We start from the raw sequence: 21642 nt of genomic DNA, 5'->3' as shown, positions 1-21642 counted from the left end.
CACTTCTCAAAAATTCTAAGCAGTGGTGGAATTCAGCCAGTTTGCATCGGTCTCACGGAATTTTCTAAGATTAGCTAACCGGTTAGCATTACTGGTTACTGTCAATGTTCTGTTTGTAACAGAATCGGCTGAAAAATATAACTTTTGTGAAGGAACCAGCTGACAAAAAATTTGAATTCCACCACAGCTTCCAAGTATTAGCAAATAAGTGTGTGAAGCATCCCAGGTACAAAACAACGTCGCAATTCCATCTGGTTTCAAGGCAAACTCGTGGCGCCGCTCTTCACACATGTATACAAATTGAACCTAATCACCTAATTCATTTAAACAAGTTAACCAACAACACTTTTTAGTTTGCAATTTCAAGCATAGTTTTTTCCAAGACGAAGTGCGGAATGTATAATGTAAAAACATCAAGGGGTATCTCAGATAAGCACAGAAGATGAGTGCTATGTAAAATATAGCGATGGTTTTAAATAAGCGCGATAAAGATTTTCTCATGGCGTTTTGTAGCGGCTTCTTTCATATATATTCACATTTTTATGTTGGAGCGAAATGACAAGAATTGAACTCAACGATTTTTGCATTGCACCTATTGTACACTGCGTCGAGAGCAATCAGGGCGACGATCTGCACAAAGTTTCCGTGATTTGGTTTAATATTGAAGCTTTGGTTTGGAAGCTAAGTTGCCATGTGATGTCATAATCGTGAGGAATAATTACAATTAAATCCTGACGCTGCAATAAATTAATCAGTTGTTTTGGGTGTGAAAAGCAAAATTCAAAATGAGTGAAAGAAGCGTATCGGATATCGAAACCGATGAAGAAAATGACCCTATCGATGGGAAAACAATCCAAAAAGAAAAGAATGAGCAATCTTCAAGCAAGAGCACCGAGGCGGCAGCCCCCTCCATAAAACCAAAGAGGGGAATGTGGGGTGCGGCTGCCAAATTAGCTGTCAAGTCACAAAACGAGCCAGAAGCCGAAGAGTCACCCAAGAAAACACTAAAGTCGGTGGCAAAAAGATTAAATCGACAAATCAAAGCCATGACATTGATTAAAAGATGGACCCAAATGACATCTTTGGGACAATTCGCTAAAGACGAAGACCATTTGAATTATATTCGTGATGTTACTAAACAAACGGCAATCGAAATTCCCGCCCCTATAGAGCATTCCATAAATGAGGAAGTCTTGGGAATTCTACAAGTTAGTATAAACGAGTTCGGAGTTTCAAATTTTGCCAGTGATGCGTATAGTTAAAAACTAAGTCCAGTAGTCGAGATTTAGAATCTGACTCACTCAATTTCGAACACTGTAAATAACGATATATATATTGTGAATATCGGCACAATTTATTGCATATGCTAATTCCTAAATATCCTGAGAAGAGATATGTTAGGTAGGACTGGGCATTTCGAATCGAATAGTAAATTATTCGAATCAGTTTAGAGTTAGACGAAAATCTCAAATTGCCGCCATCTTGTTTCTTCTCTCTGTCCACCATAGGTCGAGGTGAAAATTCCCCGATTTTTTTTTTATCGAAGCGATACCTTTTATAACGCAATCCTGACATATGACTATTTTGTTCCTTGTGAGTTATTGATATATATATCACTTTATTGCATTAACGCGAATTCAGTAAATCATGCTTTGAGAAGACCAAATACAATAAAAATGCCACATGTGATTACATATCTCGTAGTCAAGATTCAATTCGAAAAAAGTATTCGATTCGATTCTGAAATCATCCGGTATTCGTAAATGCCCAGCCCTACTGTTAGGTGAAGAAATACGGGCAACGCGAACAGCTCGTGTGCTCTGTTGTATATCTCGTGGATTGTTGATGCAAATCCCATACTGAATATTTCATTCCGCTGTGAAAATCAATCGTGTTTTTACCATAGTTTATTTATCGCAGCATAAGTAAATATATATATATTTAGGCACTCCCGTAGTATATGTATCAAGTTAGGCCATAAATTTGTTCTGTTTTTCCATATTTTAGTTCTACTTCGAGTTCGGGGACTGTCTGTGTTAGCCAAGTGAATATACCACCTTGTCCACAGGTTTCAGTCCCTTCAACTTGATGTAAAGTATATATTTAAGTGTTTTTTTGTTTATATGTTTAAGGAAACACTAAAGCAGTATAAGATAGAGTTGGGAACAAACCACCCATTGACGCAAGAGATGCAAAAGAAAATACAAGATATGAAGGAAAAAGTTGTATCGTGTGTTCCGAAAGAGAGTCGTAGGGATGGAACATTTTTTCGTAAATTATCAAATGTGTTTTTGGGAGAATAAATATATATACAAAAACCCAAAGTTGTAAAAATATTCAACGTGCAAGTTACAAGAACCAACAATAATTTTCGTTAAGCACTGACATGATGGATTGCAAGTATGCGCGCGTGCATATTTCAAAGCTACAGAATTGTGATTCTCCATTCCTGATCATATCCTTGGGTGAGGTGGTGGCATGGGCGTGTTAAACTTTTCTGCTTCCTGATAATGATGACCCTTATACCTGAACTCAAAAATAATTTGGGGGTGAACAAATGATAGATGTTAATATACATGGAATATATAGAGGAGTAATTGAGAGTGAAATGTTTTGTATTATTTTTATTTAAAACATCGGACTATAAGCAACACATCGTGCTGCGCGACTGCCCCACTCTTAGAAACGCCCCTGTGCTGTGTGGTTGGCATGATGCCAGATACACTAGTTAATTGTGAAGCTATCGAGCTCGCGAATTGGTCTATTACATTGGTCTTCAACCTTTTTGGTGAATTGGAACCACAATGAAACATTCCAAAAAGCTGGAGGAACCCCTGTGAAATTGATTATACATTTTTGTCATAAAATATGTCACGGAACACACCTAAACCAGCGTATTTGATTACATTTATTCAATATAAATAAATTGTTCAACGGCGAATTCGAATTTGAGATTGAACACAATTTTTCAGAAAGAATAGTACACAAATTTTTTTGGTGCTCCCAAAGTATGTGAACCAAGATGGCGGACACCGGAACGTAGTATGTGTACCAGATCAGGGTTAGGCCATAATTTTCCGTATTTTAGTTCTATTACGAGTTCGGGGACTAGCCATGTGACCCTTAGTATTTTTACCTGAAATTATGGTCTAACCCTAACCTGGTACACATTCTACGTTCCGCTGTCTGCCATCTTGGTTTATATACTTCGGGAATACCAATTTTTTATTCAGTTCTGGTCTTGTTCCAAAAGTATTAATTAAACTTATTTATGATCAAGTTCCCCTAGATTTTAACTTGTCTCTTCTCATTGAATTCAACTTTTCGAGCCATCTATTCTCTGCTTCTTCGTGTGTTATGTGCAACTGAAAATTTAGAAAGTAGAATAGTGACGTGACAATTACGTACGTACACAATAATCGTCTTTAACTATAACTTTCTTAATAAGATCTGTTGTGTATGACTGTACTCAAAACTTTCATTAATCTAAAACGCTTTGCACAAAAGTTATGTTCTCGCTAGAGTGACGTGACAATTACGTACGTACACAATAATCGTCTTTAACTATAAATTTCTTAATAAGATCTGTTGTGTATGATTGTACTCAAAACTTTCATTAATCTATAACGCTTTGCACAAAAGTTATGTTCTCGCTAGAGTACGACAACACGAATATGACAAAGTATTTCGGGAAACATGCGAATCTACTTCTTACATTTGGATGAGCCAAAGTCTTCGGGTCTCGGTCTTCCCATTTGATTGTTTTTTTAACCAACGGTTTATTGACTTCACTTATTTCCTTCTTCGCTTTCTCGTCAAGGGAAAGAATAGCACTATTTCCGAATATTGCCATTTCATGGTAGTCTTCTTGTTCAGCCAGATTCTAAAATGTAAAATTGAAAATTGGGGAAAAAAATTACCCCTATATATTCTTTTAAACGTGTACATAGGAACTTCTGTAGGAAGTCAGATAAAAAAACAGAATATATATTTTTGATAAAAGTATGTTTAAAACATCTGCTAAACGCTCAAGTATCAAAAATTGTGCAATGGTAAGGTATAGGAAGATTTTTTCTCAAAGGTCGTCTTAATTAATGCGTCATTTTGTCTTAAACTATGCTCGCATTATGAGAAGATGTTCTGAGATAAGAGTTTCTTCTGATAAATCGTACACCTTATAATAAAAACATACAAGCAAACCCACCGATGGCCAAGAAGGCATCTTAGATATTTCTTTACTTTTATTCGCGCGTGATGATGAAAAGTGCGTTGGCATGAAGTCGGAATCCTCGATATCTTCAATAACTTGAGCGCGTTCCATCTGATCAATGGCACTCTCAACTAAAATTAAAAGAATCATACGATGGGATATAGAAAACGCATGGTATTTTACAACCCAAAGCTGGAAACACAAATTGAGGTAAAAAAGAGCTATGGGGACTAAGAGTTTGGCTTGTATCTATTGGATATTAGAGTCGGGGAAGTACGGACGGTGGTAGAAATTCTTCAGAATTTCAAACTCATAATAGGGGAAATCGATCGATGTCAAAATTTTCGACGAAAACTAAATAAGTCGACTAAGCAATCAGAACAGAATTGAAGAAAGCTCGATCAAAATTTATTTCATTCGGGTTTGGGGGAGAGATGGTGTCCAAATTTCTTTCGATCCTAAAAAGTTGGATTCAAAATTTTTTGTCCACCAGTCGGAGTTTGGAGTCAGAATCGGGTGACAACTTCAGCCGACTTTACAGGTATGATTGAAGTACTATGCAATAATAGACTGATAGAAATTAATAGGTATTTGTAGAATGTGTTTACTTCGATGAGTAAAAGCACGATGACCGATGTTGATAGTGAATTATTGTTATATAACAGGGAAGATAACACTATTAGCGATTATGCCAATAATTCCATAAAATATAGCGTTTTTAATTAGACAAGTAAAGATACGTTATGCCATTGTCTCACATTTTCCAACCTACCATAGACAAACAACGTTTTTGCTTTGTATTAGCCGTTATATTACTATTACTGATATTCTTAGGTTTTTATTATTAACATAATTCTTATTTATGCACACAGTATAAACTACCAAAACCGCACGGAAGCAGAAGTGCGACTTGTGCATAACACTAGAGAAGAAACCATTTAAGATTGAATAAATAAAGTACTTTTTATACATTGTAAGGAATCAAAATTAAAAAATGGCGACGGGAGGAAATCAACGAAAAAAGTTGGGAATCACCGGAAAAACCTAAGAATAAGAAAATCAACGTTGGGGCTAAAACCTGAGATAAATAGAATCGAAAATTCAAATAAGAAAATGAACGTTGGGGCGAAAACAAGATAGTACCCACCATCAGTCTCACTTAATACGAAACAGCCTTTCATTTTAAAAAATTGAAAAATAAAAAAATAATAATAATCTTTTGTAAAAATCCCCGCCAAAAAAAAACATCCTTGCCAACGATCAAAATAAGAAAATGAGTAGTTATCCAGTTAGAGTTTGGGTTAGGAATGCATATTGCGCTGGAAATTCGATTTTTAAAAACGTGGTTGGGTGTTTCCTCAAATCTCTCATTTTTATAATATAGTGACAGTGTCTTTGTACAAAAGATCATAAAATTCAAATTGCGTAAATAGTCGCAATTCCACAAATTTCAAAAAAAAAAAAAACACGGGAAAAAATGCAACTCATATAAGGTCAAAATAAAGTATCCATGGTAACATAAATCCTCGCGCTGACTCAGACAGCATTTTAAAGAAGACAGGATGACAGTGGGAGATGATATCTCGTATTTTTAAGCGTACAATAAACGTCATTCTAATTAATGCGCACCTAGCTCAATAGCGGGGCTAATAACTGCGGAGCGCCTCCCATCGGGGCGAGCAATCAAAACGAATAAAAAGTTCATCCATGCGTGTACGAGAGAAGCCATTTATCAAGAGAGAGTTCTCGTTTTCGGTCGATACGGGTAAAAGAATGTTGGACTGTTAGGACAAGCTGCTGTCAGGGTTATACATTAACAAACGATCGGCCTTCCCAGAACTCATCTACGTCAAAATCTTTTTTTATTTCACTAAATCATAAAATATAATCATATTATTGACGAGATGTCAAAATGAGACGCAGAAAATAAAACGTAATTTTTTGATATGACGCAAAACAACGTACGTCAGTTTTTATTTTAAATTCTCATAGCAATTTTAAATACAAAATTGTGAAATAGTGAAGGATATAATATTATAAAAGTATTTTCAAAGTGTCTATCAAGTGAATCTATCTGTTTTATCATGCTTCGAAAATAGACTATTTGTTAATCTTTCTATTTTAATAAAAAATTGTTGGAAAAATATTTTTACAAGTAACATTTTTATTTTATTTATAAGTCCCTCTTGTGTATTTTAAGATATTTTCCAAAGACGCACTTTTGTAGAACATAGTGCCAACATAAAACTATTATTTGAAAATATTTATTTCCGATAATTTTGATATTCAATTAAACCTCCACAGTTATCAAACTATCAAAAACAAATGAAATTTAGAAGAAAAAAATTATTTCGATACAATATGGGTAAATACACTTATATCAAATGTTGAATTATCTTAAAAGTGAACCTTTTTGAGCAAAGTATTCGGGGAAATAGGATAAAGAGGAAGAAATAAGGTATTGGCAGTTATTTTGTAATTATTTTGTAAGTTATTTTGTAACCTTAAAAGACGACAAATTTCAGAAAAAAGTTGTGCCTATTTATTTAATCAGTTGCATAACCGAACGTATCAACGCCGCCATCTTGAAGAATGTACTCGAGAGGGTTACCGGATAATCCGGAGACAGCGTGGTTGTCGGATTAGGTCTCTTTGATCGGTGTGCAACGAAGCGTGAGAAACCCGCCGTTTTAACGCTTGGGCGACGACAAAACAAACTCGGAATCATTGGACATTTCACCAAATCTCATGGGCCGTACCGATGTCTATTAGCGATTAATGAAAACATTTAAATATCGAACAAAATAATCCAAAATTCGGTATTTTCTTACCCACAATGGCTCGTTAATGGTGCTAGAACTGACACGGGCGAACTACGGCTCGTTGGGTAATTCAATTTGGGTCGCCTGATGCTGCCTCAATCAAACTAAATCCAAATTTTGTTGTTTATAGCTAAAAATAACTCAAGGAACTTGTTGAAATTGCTATTAAATTTAGTTTTGGCACGAGGCTTATTGTTTTTGACTTCTGATTTTATACCACTGTAAATATTGTTCATAAAATGTAACCTTTTGCGACACACTCACAGGGCCAGTTTAAGTGGGCAAAATTTTTGGCCCCTGGTCTAAGCCTTGCCCACCTCTGTGCTAGAACAGTCATACAAGCAAATTCAGAATCTCGTCAGTCCACTCTCCAAACTAGAACTGACAGCTCATTTACGGTATAAGAATTGGAACCGGAACCGTCCCTGTGACTGCTTGTACACTCACTGCCTTGTTGGGAGTGAAAACGGGAAACATGCGGTGGTTCAGTGGTTGAAGCGTTAATTGTGTTGGCATCGCATCTCGAATTCAAAATAAAACCATGCACCCACCTCCGGTCCTTCCAAATAACAGTAGCTGCTCAAATCGATATCTGCTTGTGTGAAGCCTGGCTCAGCGCGAAAGCCGTAAATGACGAGAACTCACAGTAACATAACCATATATAAAACAAGAGTGCGATGCCCAAATATATGGACACCAAGACTAAAGCGAAGCAGTAGTCTGCCCTACCTTTTACAGTACCAGTGCCGCAAAACACTAGCAAGAGAGTAGCACGAAAAAAGTCGCAAATCCGCTACAAATAATAATTTTGAAGAGGCCATCACACAAAATTTTAAAATGAAAAACGAAACGAAATACATAGTAGAACACACATACAGTTTTTTTGAAATAAATAAAAGTAATAGCCTTCTAGCGAAAAATACAATCTTCAACCACTGAAAATTTCAAAGCAATTGGTTCAGTAGTTAATGAACAACAACATAATCACAAAACGATTCATAGGTCGTGTCCAGAAAAGTAATCGGTTACAGTCAGTGATATGAAGGGAAAATTTCGACAATAGAAGGGAATCTGCAAAGTTGCAACTTAACTAAAGTTACACAATAGTCACATAATAAAATGTCAAACAATTTCTAAATTATTTGGAGTGAATTTGAATAATAAGACAAAGAAGATAAAATCGTCTTGACATTCAATGTTTGTTCCTTCGGTAACAATTTATGTGTCATTGAGAATGATAATCCCAAATATTTGCGGAATAAATTCTACTGCCAATTATTGATAGAGAAAAAGCATGATCAAAATTTAAATTAGTCTTTTTGTATAAGACGATGTTCATCAATTTTTCATAATTATCATCAGATGTATTTATGTACTGCCAGAAATGTCATTATTAAAAAAATAGTATTTTTCTATAGAATTTATGGGTTATAACATTTGAAATATTGAACAATTTTTCTTGAAGAATATATCTTAGATTAAGCATTGCATATGATTAGATAACATCGCCCTAATATTGAATTCCAATGTCACGCATGGCCTATTATATATATATGATAATACATTGCAAATAATTTATTCCTGACTATAGTCTTTTCAATTAAAAATATTAAATTTACACATTTGTTATTTGATAATGTCTATTAATAGTGTGAAAGCGATTCGTCGGCGTCTTTTTATCTGAAATACCCTTTATGACGAAACAGTGTGTACTGTCGAATAAACAACACTATTGATTTAAGCTTCGAAATAGACGATATATCCAAATAACACTTTTGTATAGTATTGGACTCGTTCTTGTTTAGATAAGACCTAGTCATATTTCGATTTTACAATAATAGTTCGAATATAAAATCCGATAACTTTCATAAACAGTTTTTTTTTCCACGTCCGAAATTTCCAATGTTTAAAGGTTACATAAGATACATCAGTTATTCGTCCATTGGGGGATTTTTTACCATGTAATTAACTATTAATAAAATGATAAAATCACTAATTCCATTCATCTAAGCCAGGGTTTCCAAACTGGGGTGAATTTCTACTTTTCAAGGGTTACATTAGATTTAGATTAAGTACAGGAATTATATAACTTCTAATCTGCCTTAAAATATTTTATCACCTGATCTTGATAATTTGAAGACCTTAGTTTATTTCTTCACAAAGTCACATTTTCACTTAAGAAGAAGCTTTGACTACGTCACTACAGCTACAGTAACTACCGAGTTTAATTTCGCAGTTCACGTGACTTATTTTGTCCAATCACAGCACGTAAGGCAATTTTGGGGGTACTGAGGCGATCTAGGAATTGTCCAACGTACGCATGACATGATTTTGTTCAGGCCATGGAATGTAAAAAACAGTAATTAAGGATGAAGTCTAAAAGGTTGTTTGGTTGTTCGCTATGATTTCTCGTGGCCAAAATTGTGTGTTTTTGGCGCTTCTATCGACGATTTTACATGAACTTTATTTCGGGGGACCACACGGGATCCTAGTTTCCAGATGTCGCATGAAAAAACGAAAATCACTGGAATACTATTTCCGATATCCAAATACCTCATTTATTATACTTAATTGCAGGCTTCCCTTTGTTTCCGTGATCAAAAGTTTTTATTTCCTATGGCCTATAAGTATTTGAGCAGATCCTTGGGTCGCAAGAATTTAGAAATTGATTTTCCACAAAATTTGGGTCTCTTGATGAAAGGGAACCACTGTGTTACAATATTTAATACATTACGAACATAACAATACATGAATATTGGGTTTTTGGTCATTTTTTTTTTTTCTTGTGGCAACGTCACGTAACACAGGTTTTATTAGCTACTCGTGATTTGAATTTTAATATATGAATATATGAACTGAATTTATAAAAATGGGAAAAAAGTCTGGTTAAATATAGAATTGATAAATAAATGTTACCACGTCCAAAAAAATTCGAAAGTAGATGAATGTAGAAGACGAAAAATGTTTATTCAGTTATTAACACCAATATAATTTCATTCACTCTCATATCTAATCCTATGTTTATTGTTTCTAGTTTTTAGTGTAAACATAATTCGGACGATTAATATCTAGTGTTAAGAAATAGGGTAACGCCAAGTTTAATTTGACACTAGGTTTGTAGCATGGTTTCACATGGCCCAAAATTTAATTTTCGGCGCTCCAGACGTGTGAGTACCAATATGGAGGTAACTAATTTTGTTCGCCTATTTTACATCAAGTTGTGTAAAGGAACTGAAACCTGTGGGCAGGGGGTATATTCACTTGGCTAACACAGACAGTTCCCGAACTCGTAAATGTCGTAATAGAACTAAAATAAGGAAAATCAAAATAAAATTATGCCCTAACCCTAACCTGGTACACACACTACGGGAGTACCAAATTTTCAAACATCGAAATTAAACTGATAATAAAGAAAACCTTAATGAAAAACTATCCAATAATGATATCACGCTACAAGCACTTAGGCTGTGTCGACATAGCTCGTTTATCTTATGCAAGTAGTCCAATTAGGGAGGTCCCCGTGGGAATAGCGCCTCTGCGGACATGAAAAGTGAGGTAAAGTGGCATTAACATTATTGAAAATAATTTTTACGCCGCAAATTATTAGGCCGGAGTAGTGTGTGGCACTTTCTTTACCCATATATAAAGTGTATACCAGGGGATAGCCTGCCAAAACCTTTCACTTGTGATTTAAAATTTTTCCGAAGTGGGGATTATGACAAAAAATATATTAAAACTATATAAAAAGTTTTTTGGGGAAATTGAATTGAAAACAAACTCATCAAAGTAATGACTAATATATTTACGTGCATGCCATCGCTTTACTAGTGATAGTCAAAATATGCTGAATGAGTCGGACTTCGGCGAGACGAAACGCGAAAAAGAAATACATGTGTTGTGTTAGTGTGCAGCAAGATTTTACAATAACATAGAATTGTAAAAAAGTGTAATTAAGTAAAAAAAACGCAAGTTTGAAGTGGTTTTATACGTAATTAACATGAATTATTGTTATGTGGACGCATACACACAGGCATTTATTAAAACAACCGACTACGACTGAAAATTGAAACCTAAATTACATTAGCATTCGATTCTTGGACAGAGACACGTGAACTCGTTGTATGACTTTATGACGTAACTTTAACTCTTAATGACGTTGAATCAATCAATGGTCAAAATGGACATACGGAGGATGGACTTCTGCCCATAAGTGCCAAAGCGGTCACTTTTTGATTTTAATTAGTGACCTAACGAGGATATTTTGTAAAAATCACATTAAAGATTCGTAACGAGCTTGTAACTTGGCCGAAGATAATATACATATGTTTTATATTGGCCCATGTTTAATAGTTTATCACACAACAAAATCGAATAGGGGCTAGATTTTTAGGATGAAACGCCATTACGTCCGCTTAATTAAAGATTATCGACCGCCACCGAAAATGACGACCGAACGACGCCAAATGTAATTGATGACACTGATGGTTGAATGAATAAAATAATACCTGAAAAGTACCATGGTGTTCTGACTAGTAGTTTACATACTCTCACGATTTGGACTGAAGTCGATTATAAAGAATTTGATTAATATTCTGATTTAAATTGAAATTTTAAATTCAAACATTGCTCATTGTAGGTTGGAAATTGATTTAATCCTTGATGTAAAAAAATTTGTGAGCAAAACTGATATGTTACAATAATTTTATCGGTATCGATACCCACATAATGCTCTAATGCTGACATGGGCAAGCTGGGCCCGCGGGCCAAACCCGGCCCTTTGGGTAATTCAATCTGGCCCGCCCGATGCTTCACAATCGAACTAAAACCAAATTTTGATGTTTTAGCTGAAAATAGCTCAAGGAATTTGTTGAGATTGCTTACATGGCCCGCCAGTCTAGGTGGCCACAATTTTTGTGCCCCGGTCCAAAAACCTTGTTCACCCCTGACTAACGCCTAATTTTAACATTTTAAATTGTAAATTTAAATTTATCGATACACAATGATACTAATTTACATTTTAACTTCTAAACATGAACGGAATACAAATATACGTGCCATAAAAATCGAAGCTGGCCTGAAGAGACCGCTAGAATTTTTTTCACCTTTCATTATATTCCCAGACAAGTATTAAAAAACGTAAAAAAATGACTTATTCCTATTGTCTTATATGTGAAGGTCATATGTTAATTCAGTAATTTTAGACTTCTAAGGCCGCAGAAACCCCATAGATCCAGGGGGGTCTCCTGTCTCCGCGCGACAGGCCACATCTGTAATTACGACAAAGTTTATTGATATTCATCGAATAACTATCTTGAACGTAACTTTATTTCCCAACATTTTTTTCAAATAGCGACAAAACGTATTTCTACACAGAAGAATTATTATATGTAATATTTTAGGGGAACACTTAATTTATGTGTGTGTGGACAAAAATAATTTTTACCGCCGACGCTTTCACCTACTTAAGCACCCGTTATATCGATCGTAAAAACACAAAAATGGAGCCGCGACATTTGGTAAAGATATTTGTCTAATTTTTTAATTCGAGTTCGGGGTAGTTTCAATTATATACATGAGTTATCTACGTTTTATGCTTGATTACATACTAAAGTGTTGTATATTTTCATAATTTGAAGATATTTCACCCTATTGCGCGAACATAATGAGTACATTTCTCAGAAAATATTATTATGTCGGAAAAGCTAAAATTGATTTTTTCTGCTATTATCTCTCTTACGATCGTTTTGCTGAGATTAGCTTTGAGGGAAAACATAAAATAATTCATAGCGCGGAAGAGTAATAAATTCAATGAGCGATGAGAGCGGAAAAAGCCATAAGGAATATAGCAATTTGCAAACAAATTATTTTAAGAAGCGATAACCCAAACACTTTTGTTTGGTGAGCCATTAAATAACGACGATTCTGCAAATTTTTTTCATCAACGGTCGACTTTGCGACATATATACGTGGTTCGTGCGTGGGGTGGCCATATTTTAACATAAGAGAGTTACATTTTATAAACAATGTTTACAGTGTTACAAAAGCAACGGTGGAAAACAATAAACCTCGTGCCCAAACTAAATTCAATCGCAATCTCAACAAATTCCTTGAGTTTTTTTTTAGCTAAAACATCAAAATTTGGTTTTGGTTTGGTCGTGGCAGTATCGTGCGGGCCAGATTGAATTACCCAACGGGCCGGATTTGGCCCGCGAGCCGTAGTTTGCTCATGTCAGGCCTAGAGAGTTATCTAAAAAGTATCATGATGACACAATTACATTCAAAACATAAACTTTCTATATTCGTAAATATACTGGGAAAAAAATATACCGGTACCTGTTTCAATGAAATCCCTAACGTATTTCAACGTCAAATTCTTGTACGTCATCACGTCTTCATATTTATTACGCTGAGCGATGTCACGCAAAGTTCATTTTGACGCGCATTTCAACACGGAAGTTAATAATTAAAGGGTGTTTGTAAATTGCAACCACAATAGCAATTTCCGTTGTTGAGATAAATAATCAAAGCATATAACGAGAGACTTATGATCATAATATGTCTAATAATATAATAAATATTTGGATGTCACTCAGTGAGAATGAAAATGTCAAACGGGGTCACCATTTTGTTACTAAAACACGGTGGGTGGACTATTCAAATTTAGGCCTCATATTTAATTTTTAGATAATTTTTGCGCATTTATTCGACAACGCCGGCCAAAAATAGGATGGTATAGGATTTACATATTTATTCCGGGAGAGGAAAGCCGATAAGGCAGTTCAATCGTATGGCGAACCACGGCCTCTCGTTCTGTTACCAATCCATGTCGGGTATGGGATTAGTTAGCCAGTTATTTGTTTTTGGAAGCATGGACTTGATTATCTAAATATATATAATATATATATATATGAGAGTGCGTTGGTTGGTAATAACACTAGAATTGTGAGTGTGATTATTTATGTATATACGGTATTTAACGTGTACGCACTACTGACAAATATTGCTTAAATGGTATAGCTTTAATACAATGTAAAATGGTCATCTGTTTAATTCTGCCCTAATTTGTAGTTCTAACCCAACTCAAAGAGACCGACCCGACTTGCCTTTAGTACAATTCGTCCACGCTATTCGTCAATTTAACTTCTATAGAAAGTGAAAATATTTCATGTTTTTGGGGCGAACGTTTTTATATAACGAGCGTAACATACGTTTCGAATTCCAGCATCCTTTTCGTTGAGATATTATGACGTGTTTTCATTTTTTTCGATACTAATTGAGTTTTTGATGAAAAAAAAATGACCCGTCTCCTGACACAAAATTGCAGGTTGGCCAGAATGCAATTTATTTTTGCTGTCACATACAAGTCCGTGATATTATCTTAAATGAAAAAGAATTTTTTTTTTTTTAATTTTTCTCAATAAAAAATCGACACAAAATTGCGAGAGTATATAAAATCAGAACAATCAAAAATTAATTCAAGTTTCCGTTTTACTTTGATTCTAGTGAGTTTTGATTTTCAATTGTCTGACGATATTGACAATGATTTTCTCTTGACTCGGAAACCTTTTAGAGTTGAGCATTTATAAAATTACAATTACATTAGTTAGTAAGTTACGGACAAAATTGAAAGAATTTCCATTTACTGCAGCCAATTTAATTTACCTAATACGATCGTTTTGGGCGCCAATAAAAATCGAGACATTATTGAGTTAGAAACAGCGCAGCAACACGATTAGTGTCGACACGCCAGTTTTCCGAATTTTCGTTTCCATTTTTTCCCCATTTAGTTTCTTGTAATGGACATTGGCAGAGTTCGCGAGAGGGAAAACACCTCACTTAGGTGCGATGGAAATTTCTAATTAAAAGATCTTTCCTACACTGTCGCGGTAAAATTAAATGAAATTTGCATTAGTCTTTCGTTAGCGGGAGCACTTTAAAGAATTGAATTATTGAGTCGATTTGTTGGAAGTACAAAATCTGCCATTTTGTCGAAGCCTCATGAGAAACTTTACCATTCGGGATACCAGAATTTAATTTTCTATTCAAGAGATGATATTTTTCGCTTTCTATATCAAAACATTTAAACTCATTTTTCTTAGTGCGCAATTAAATTTCAGTCGATAACTAGTCGCGACTCATTCGAAATTTGTATTTCTGTTTATAGGTCTTGATATTCCACAGGGAAAAATCATTATCAATGTGAATAATGAAGATATAAATGCTAATTACATCAATATCTCCTCGAGAACCTGGGATCATATGTCTTTTTGATCCTACAATGACGTCAGACTTTTAGCCCTTGGTGTTAGTTTGACCGGCCTTTCCCGCCTAAGACCATGTATGTCGGCAGCTGGGAATGCCTCATCAGACGTACAGTTCACTCGGACTGGAATTCGTTAATTATGGAAGATATATTTAGGATCGCTTGATTTTGTTATCAAAGGGAGGAATTATGAAAAGCTATGGCAATTAGAAATTCCGAATTCGGTCTGGGACCATCGTCGAATGTTTGCGGCAATAACGGATTGGATGCCTTTCTGCAAGCGCCTCCATTCACGTCTATTTGCATCTGATTGCATATAGACTTGTGCTCATCGCCTATTTCATATTTTTTGTCTTCGAAACTGTATTTAAAAATAGAGGAATCTATCCACAATCTAACTAAAAGGCTGAGTGGTATACAAACAATGTTTAAAAAGTTGAGAAAATTTCATAAAATCTAAAAATGAGTCTACATGAGCTTCAGTGATTAACTTGATAAAGCTGCAAAAGTAAAACAATCCCCATTTTGAGGAGCGTTTTGCTGAGAATGTGACCGGGTCGGAGGTCATTGTAAAAGGAAGTAACCCAGGAAAAGGCGCCGTAAAATCCCATATTTCAGGTACCAGTATGCCATGATATACAGAACCAAAGCATTACAATAATCTAAAATTAATATACGTTACCGACTGCAGGTGATCCCTTTTCAGGTTCAAATGCGGATGATTGAGCCTCTGAAAATGACAAATATAAATGAGTTACCGTTACCAAATCTTGAATAAAAGGTTGCGTTACAAAAAGGGTAAAAAATACTTTCATATAGCGTTACCGTAAAGAATTCTATTGCCATGTTCTAGAATTTATTCATAGAATAAATAAATAAAACACCATCTTTCGAAAAAATCGTTTACAAAATGTACAAAGCCCCCGGCACTAAAGCAAAAATGTAAAATTTGAGGAAAACACCCTCGCCCCTTTTTAAAATAACAAATAGGTAATTATTTATCGGTGGAATTATCCAGGAATTATTTGAAAATTTAAATTTGTGTGCAATCTGAATTCCCAGCCCTCACCTTAACCAGGTAATTACTAATTTTCTTATTTGGAGCGGTGACGTTTTCTTCTTGGGGCAGTAGGATTTGTATGGAAAAAAAATCACGCGAAACTATATTATAATAATGTATTGCGCACGTACCATATCACCAGAGTTCACTATTACCTTAGAGACCTCGATAGCTTCATTTGCGTAACTTTATATAACTTGAAAGCAGCGGAACAAATATGTCAACAACTAAGTCATTTAATTAGGAAGGTGATATAATCACGTATTAAATTAAACCCAGGACTGTGAAGCGGTTTCGTCATAATGTTCCGTCTCGTCGTGACGCGGGGATCTAACGATTGGCTTTCGTTTATCAATGGGGACTCAGCTATTTTCTGCCATCGTGGCAATTAAAGCATAACCAACAACTAAGTCTTGTCGAATCCCAGTGGAGTAATAAGCGAAACATAACTTGTATTTGATTTTGTTCTCGCTTCTGGAATGTCATAATTACCGGGACATTAACCCATGGAAAGGACAAGGTCGCAATATATAATAACACCCTGGCCTCGGAGTAACAATTTCAAATCACGCAAGATGTTGTTCATATAATATACATTGCAAGTTTGAAAGGATGATTCTGCTGAGCAAAAAATATCACAACGAACTCAAAACCATGTATAAAAGATAGGTTAACCCATAGGGCAATTAGAAACGACGAAATAAAGTTCAAATACATGATGACGGTCACAAAGGTCTGAGCAACAGAAGCACTCGTACCCAAAAGACATAAACACAGGCCGTACGACATTATCTGGCGGTGTGAATGGAATTGAATTAATAACAGAATAATTAGATTCGGCTTGAGGTTATGACCTCACAAATGAAGGAACAGATACGTAAAATGATATTAAATGGTCTTGATATATCAATATATCTAAACAGAGCGTATGACTGATTCATCGCGTTGATTAAAACACCATTTTGTTTTGTTTTGTGTTATTGGAAACTGTGAAATGGAACATAAATAATCTCATAACATATTCAGCTGTTCTAATTACCAAAGAAGTTATCAATAACAAATTAGGATTGGATTAAGAGGGAAATGTAATCTTTTATCAACTCGGTCTGGTTAAATTGAAATCGTATATTTTATGGCTCTTTCCCAAGGACAAACATAATGAGCTGTAAATGAACTTGACACTGATTTAACACAGGCTAGGATTGATATTTAAAACTTGCATTATCATTTCATTATATTGAAAAAAAAGGGCAACAGACAGCAAGTCATCACACTCTACTGCTTGCAAAATCTTTTTGCACTTGTTTTTCTCCGAACAAGATCCCACTAATATGAAAGGAGTATTTATGGAATTTACTATGAATCGCGAGCAATTGTATATTTGTGAGGTTTCACAGCTAGACAGCATCTATTTTGCATAAGTAAGGCCACGCCTCCATTTCAAAAACTCGCTTATGGTATATAAGCGCAGCTTTCTGACTTTGAGTTAATTTCTAGGAAAATAAATTTTATGTAAAAATGGTTGTTTTATATTAGTCCGTTAATTTTGCAGCCATAAAAGCACTACATGCCGCCTAGTATTTGAGCAAACCCCTGGGGCGAGCTATTACAAAATTTATTTTTTAAAAAATTCAGGGTCACTTAAAAAAAAACGTTGGGACCACTTCACTACATTTTTACTGGACATGCTCTACAACGTACAGAAAAAATATTCGCCTATATTTCAAATTGGAACATTTAGAATTTGTCTACAATTTTTAATAACATTAATGTATTACCAGCTGCATTGAATGCCGCTTGAACGCGAAGGCGGCTTTGTTGAGCAGGTGTCTAAAACAAGTAATGAAATTGTTACCAATTCGAAGCAGCAGAATTATAAAATATATACAATATGGCTTAAAAATATTTAAGTACTTGAGATTTTTTCGTGAATTTTTTCTTGTACATACTAGTAATGGTCAATTCAAAATAATTGACTATTCATAGAATACTTAAATCGAATCCAAAATACCGTGTCCCTTTCTTTTATAAATTTTTCAACCATATTGCTAGATTGAAATTTATCAAATTAAAATTGTAAAGGTAATAGCGTCTTCATATTCAATTAGAAATGTTTAGGATGTTATTTTATACCAAACAGGCATCTGCTGTAACGTACAGGCAACTAACCATTTCAGCAAAACCAGGAATATCTTCGCATGGGTCTCTGAAAAAAAGAGGCGTCAGAATGATATTAAAATGAAATCAAATATAACAAAATATGGCGCTCCAGAAGTGTGTGTACCAATATGGAGGTAACTAATTTTGTTCGCCTACTTTACATCAAGTTGTGTAAAGGATCTGAAACCTATGGGCAGGGAGTATATTCACTTGGCTAACACAGACAGTCTCCAAACTCCTAATATAACTAAAATAAGGAAAATCGGAATAAAATTATGGCCTAATAACTCTAACCTGGCACACACACACTACCGGAGTACCCAAAATATAATGAATAGTTGAAACTCACTTTTTCTTTTGTGGTGGTGAACGTTCTGGACTATTTTTCTTCGATTTTTTCTTCTTTTTGGATCTACACATGAAAGAATATTAAAAATGGAAGCTTAAAATAACCTGAAAATTTCACATAGGATATACTAGTCCAAAAAATATGAAAGTACACAAAGAATCAATTAAACGAAAAGCCTCTTAGTAGAATAAATCAATATAGGGTTCAATTTTGTCCGTGTGGAATATTTTGTAAAAAATATTTCTGTGTGGAATTGAATTTCCGCAGGTGAAATTTTCCTCAAAACTAATATCTATCTACAGAGTGACTCAAAACTATTTTATGAAAATGATGAAAATTTATTGAACACTTGAACTTCTGTTTGTGTACGATTGTACGTTATACTGAAAAGTTGCAGTAATTTGGGACACTTTGCACAAAAGTTATGTTTTCTCTCCTACAATATGTTCAAAATGGCCTGGGTTCAGTTATTGGTTAACCCTGTATATATATATATATATATATATTACCTTTCGCGTGACAAGCTTCTCCTTCTTGAATACCTAAAACAAGACATCATCAAATATAAGGAAATTGAAGTGCAAAACGAAGTAGTACGGGTAGTAGACTACCAGTACCGCAGTCTTCATGATTTCGCCCGTTCACTACGAACACGGAAACGCTAGAAACATCTCAATTTTGATGACGTCTTCGCACACGAATCTCATAGACCACACAAAAGTTTTTGAAACAGCCTTCCAGGAACAAATTCAATCTTTAACCATGGGAATTTCAAAGCAATTAGTCAGGTAGTTAATGAGAAAAGCGATTTTTTTCACGACAACAAGGAGAATAATACTAACAACATTCTAACAAAACAATCCATGTGTACACTCTGTGTCCAATAAGTATAATATAAAAAGAAACAATATCTTTAGATTTCTTAAAAAAAACTTTTGTGAAGCATATCTTGATTGTCTACTCACTCCGACTTTTCCCGCGAGTTTGTTCGGCTCCTGCTCCGTCTGCGACGAGGTGATCTGAAATGGATTGTGTGTTGTCATAAACTGACTGAATTAAATTTTCAAATGAGTGGGCTTTGTCTCAAAACAGATTTCCATAGCGGATTAAAAATTGTCTTCCTCGAAACTATCTTCTAATAATAATTGAAGTGGGAAAGAAGCACAGTATATGATGACGCGCTGCGCGAATTCAAAACATAAAATCGTTATTTATAGTTAGGCACTTAAGTGATACGGAGTACAAATTATCGTCTATTTTAATCTTCAAAAGCAGGAGAAAATATACAACCTTGTTCTAGACCGCGATCTTCTACGAGACCTTCTTGATCTGTAAGAATCGTCACTTCGTGATCTGTGAAGCAGGTTGCAAGACAATAATAAGCAGATGTGCGTGAAGGCTGACCTCAAAAAATTCAACCGCCTTATCCAAATTAAGTTTAACAATCGCAATGTTGGAGTATTTTGAAGATATTTATCCAAAGCAAGATCGCGCGCACTCACTCAAGAGTTACCCAGACAGCTGTGAGGTAGTCAATTCCACATAACCAATGTTCTTGGAAAAAACTACAGCATGAAAATTTAGAATCACAAAAATTAGAATTACAATCCTGGAGTACTTATAAAAAAGATCGCAAGATCACGCGAACTCACTCATGAGTGACTCAGACACCTGTGAGGTGGTCAATTCAATTCAATTCCCCATAACCAATGTTCTTGGAAGAAATTGAAGCACAAAAATTTAAAATCAGAATCACAAAAAAATAGACTTACAACGCTGGGGTTTTACAAAGAAAAGTCACACAGAGTAAGGGCGCGCGTTCTCATTCAGAGATACTCAGACACTCAAAATAACCAGTGTGGACCGAAGTTAGATGGACAGAGTTCCAAGTTTTTAGAAAAATACACACATTTCACGATTATAATGCCTGTATATACAATACCTGTGTCTTCGTTTACGCTCATCACGTGACCTTGATCTCCCGCTTCTATCTGAACTGTAACTTCGTTCCCTTGATCGGGACCGAGATTTTCTTCTAGAGTCACGTGATCTGTAGAAAAAAGAAAAATTGAAATATAGGACGAAAAGTATATTAGTAGCAGAACTCTAACTTTTACTAACCGTCTAGATTCGTAACTTGTGCTTCGGCTTCGTTTTCTTGATTTTGATTTCTTTTTTGGTCTTTTACTCGTTCGTTTCCTGCCGTCTGAATCAGAATCGGATGAATATCGAGCCATAATAAATATAATTATTTATAACTGTTAAAATAGAAATTGTTATGCAGTTTTCATATATTCATAATAAATTTATCTGTTGTGTGTTACATTTGCTACTTTTCTGTCATGTTCTTAATTTTTAAAAATAATGACCACGTTTATATATGACGTTTCCACTCGAAACAAGGCTCCGTGTATGCTATTGCGTGCATGCAACCTGCGGCCCGCGGGACAACACGGAAAATTGTGCGGCCCGCGGTGAAGTGTCAACTTTGAATGGTGTGGCCCGCGAAACAGGTTTTAAATTTCGTTTATTCTGGTACTTGCGAGTAATTCCAATCCCTTACAATGCTCTAAAAGCTAGCTTGTGTGAAGCGAACAACAGAAATCTTGAAAATTGTCAGAATGTAAAAAATGATAACTGTAAATGATAACTACGTTATTAAACGTTCGTTTCAGTGATGACGCGAAGTTGTTCAACAAAATGAAATAAAAGATTTCGGACGAGAAGTCCCTTGACACCATGCTTGTTTCGAAATGTAAAATTATACTTTGGTAATAA

General features: G+C 35.0%; 2 protein-coding genes across 2 annotated transcripts; one reads left to right on the top strand and one right to left on the bottom strand.

The window, feature by feature from the left end:
- Window positions 1–750: 750 nt before the first annotated feature.
- LOC120334698 (uncharacterized) lies at window positions 751–2491 on the top strand. The gene is made up of 2 exons (XM_039402205.2): window positions 751–1208; window positions 2133–2491. The coding sequence occupies exons 1-2, from the start codon at window positions 786–788 to the stop codon at window positions 2301–2303; spliced, it is 594 nt and encodes a 197-aa protein (XP_039258139.2). The 5' UTR covers window positions 751–785; the 3' UTR covers window positions 2304–2491.
- A 399-nt stretch (window positions 2492–2890) lies between these two features.
- Window positions 2891–21124, bottom strand: LOC120334695 (uncharacterized). Its single transcript, XM_039402202.2, has 12 exons — window positions 20986–21124; window positions 20807–20914; window positions 20155–20217; window positions 19830–19883; window positions 19374–19406; window positions 18865–18927; window positions 18525–18561; window positions 18134–18185; window positions 15978–16025; window positions 4205–4341; window positions 3716–3883; window positions 2891–3365 (listed from the first exon to the last, which is right to left on the bottom strand). Exons 1-12 carry the CDS (start codon window positions 21099–21101, stop codon window positions 3276–3278), a joined length of 969 nt encoding a protein of 322 aa, XP_039258136.2. The 5' UTR covers window positions 21102–21124; the 3' UTR covers window positions 2891–3275.
- Between the last annotated feature and the right edge of the window lie 518 nt (window positions 21125–21642).

Source organism: Styela clava, chromosome 15 (assembly GCF_964204865.1).
Source record: "Styela clava chromosome 15, kaStyClav1.hap1.2, whole genome shotgun sequence".
NCBI classification, from domain to species: domain Eukaryota; kingdom Metazoa; phylum Chordata; class Ascidiacea; order Stolidobranchia; family Styelidae; genus Styela; species Styela clava.
Note: the sequence above shows the minus strand (reverse complement) of the source record. Positions and strands in the feature narration are given on the sequence as shown.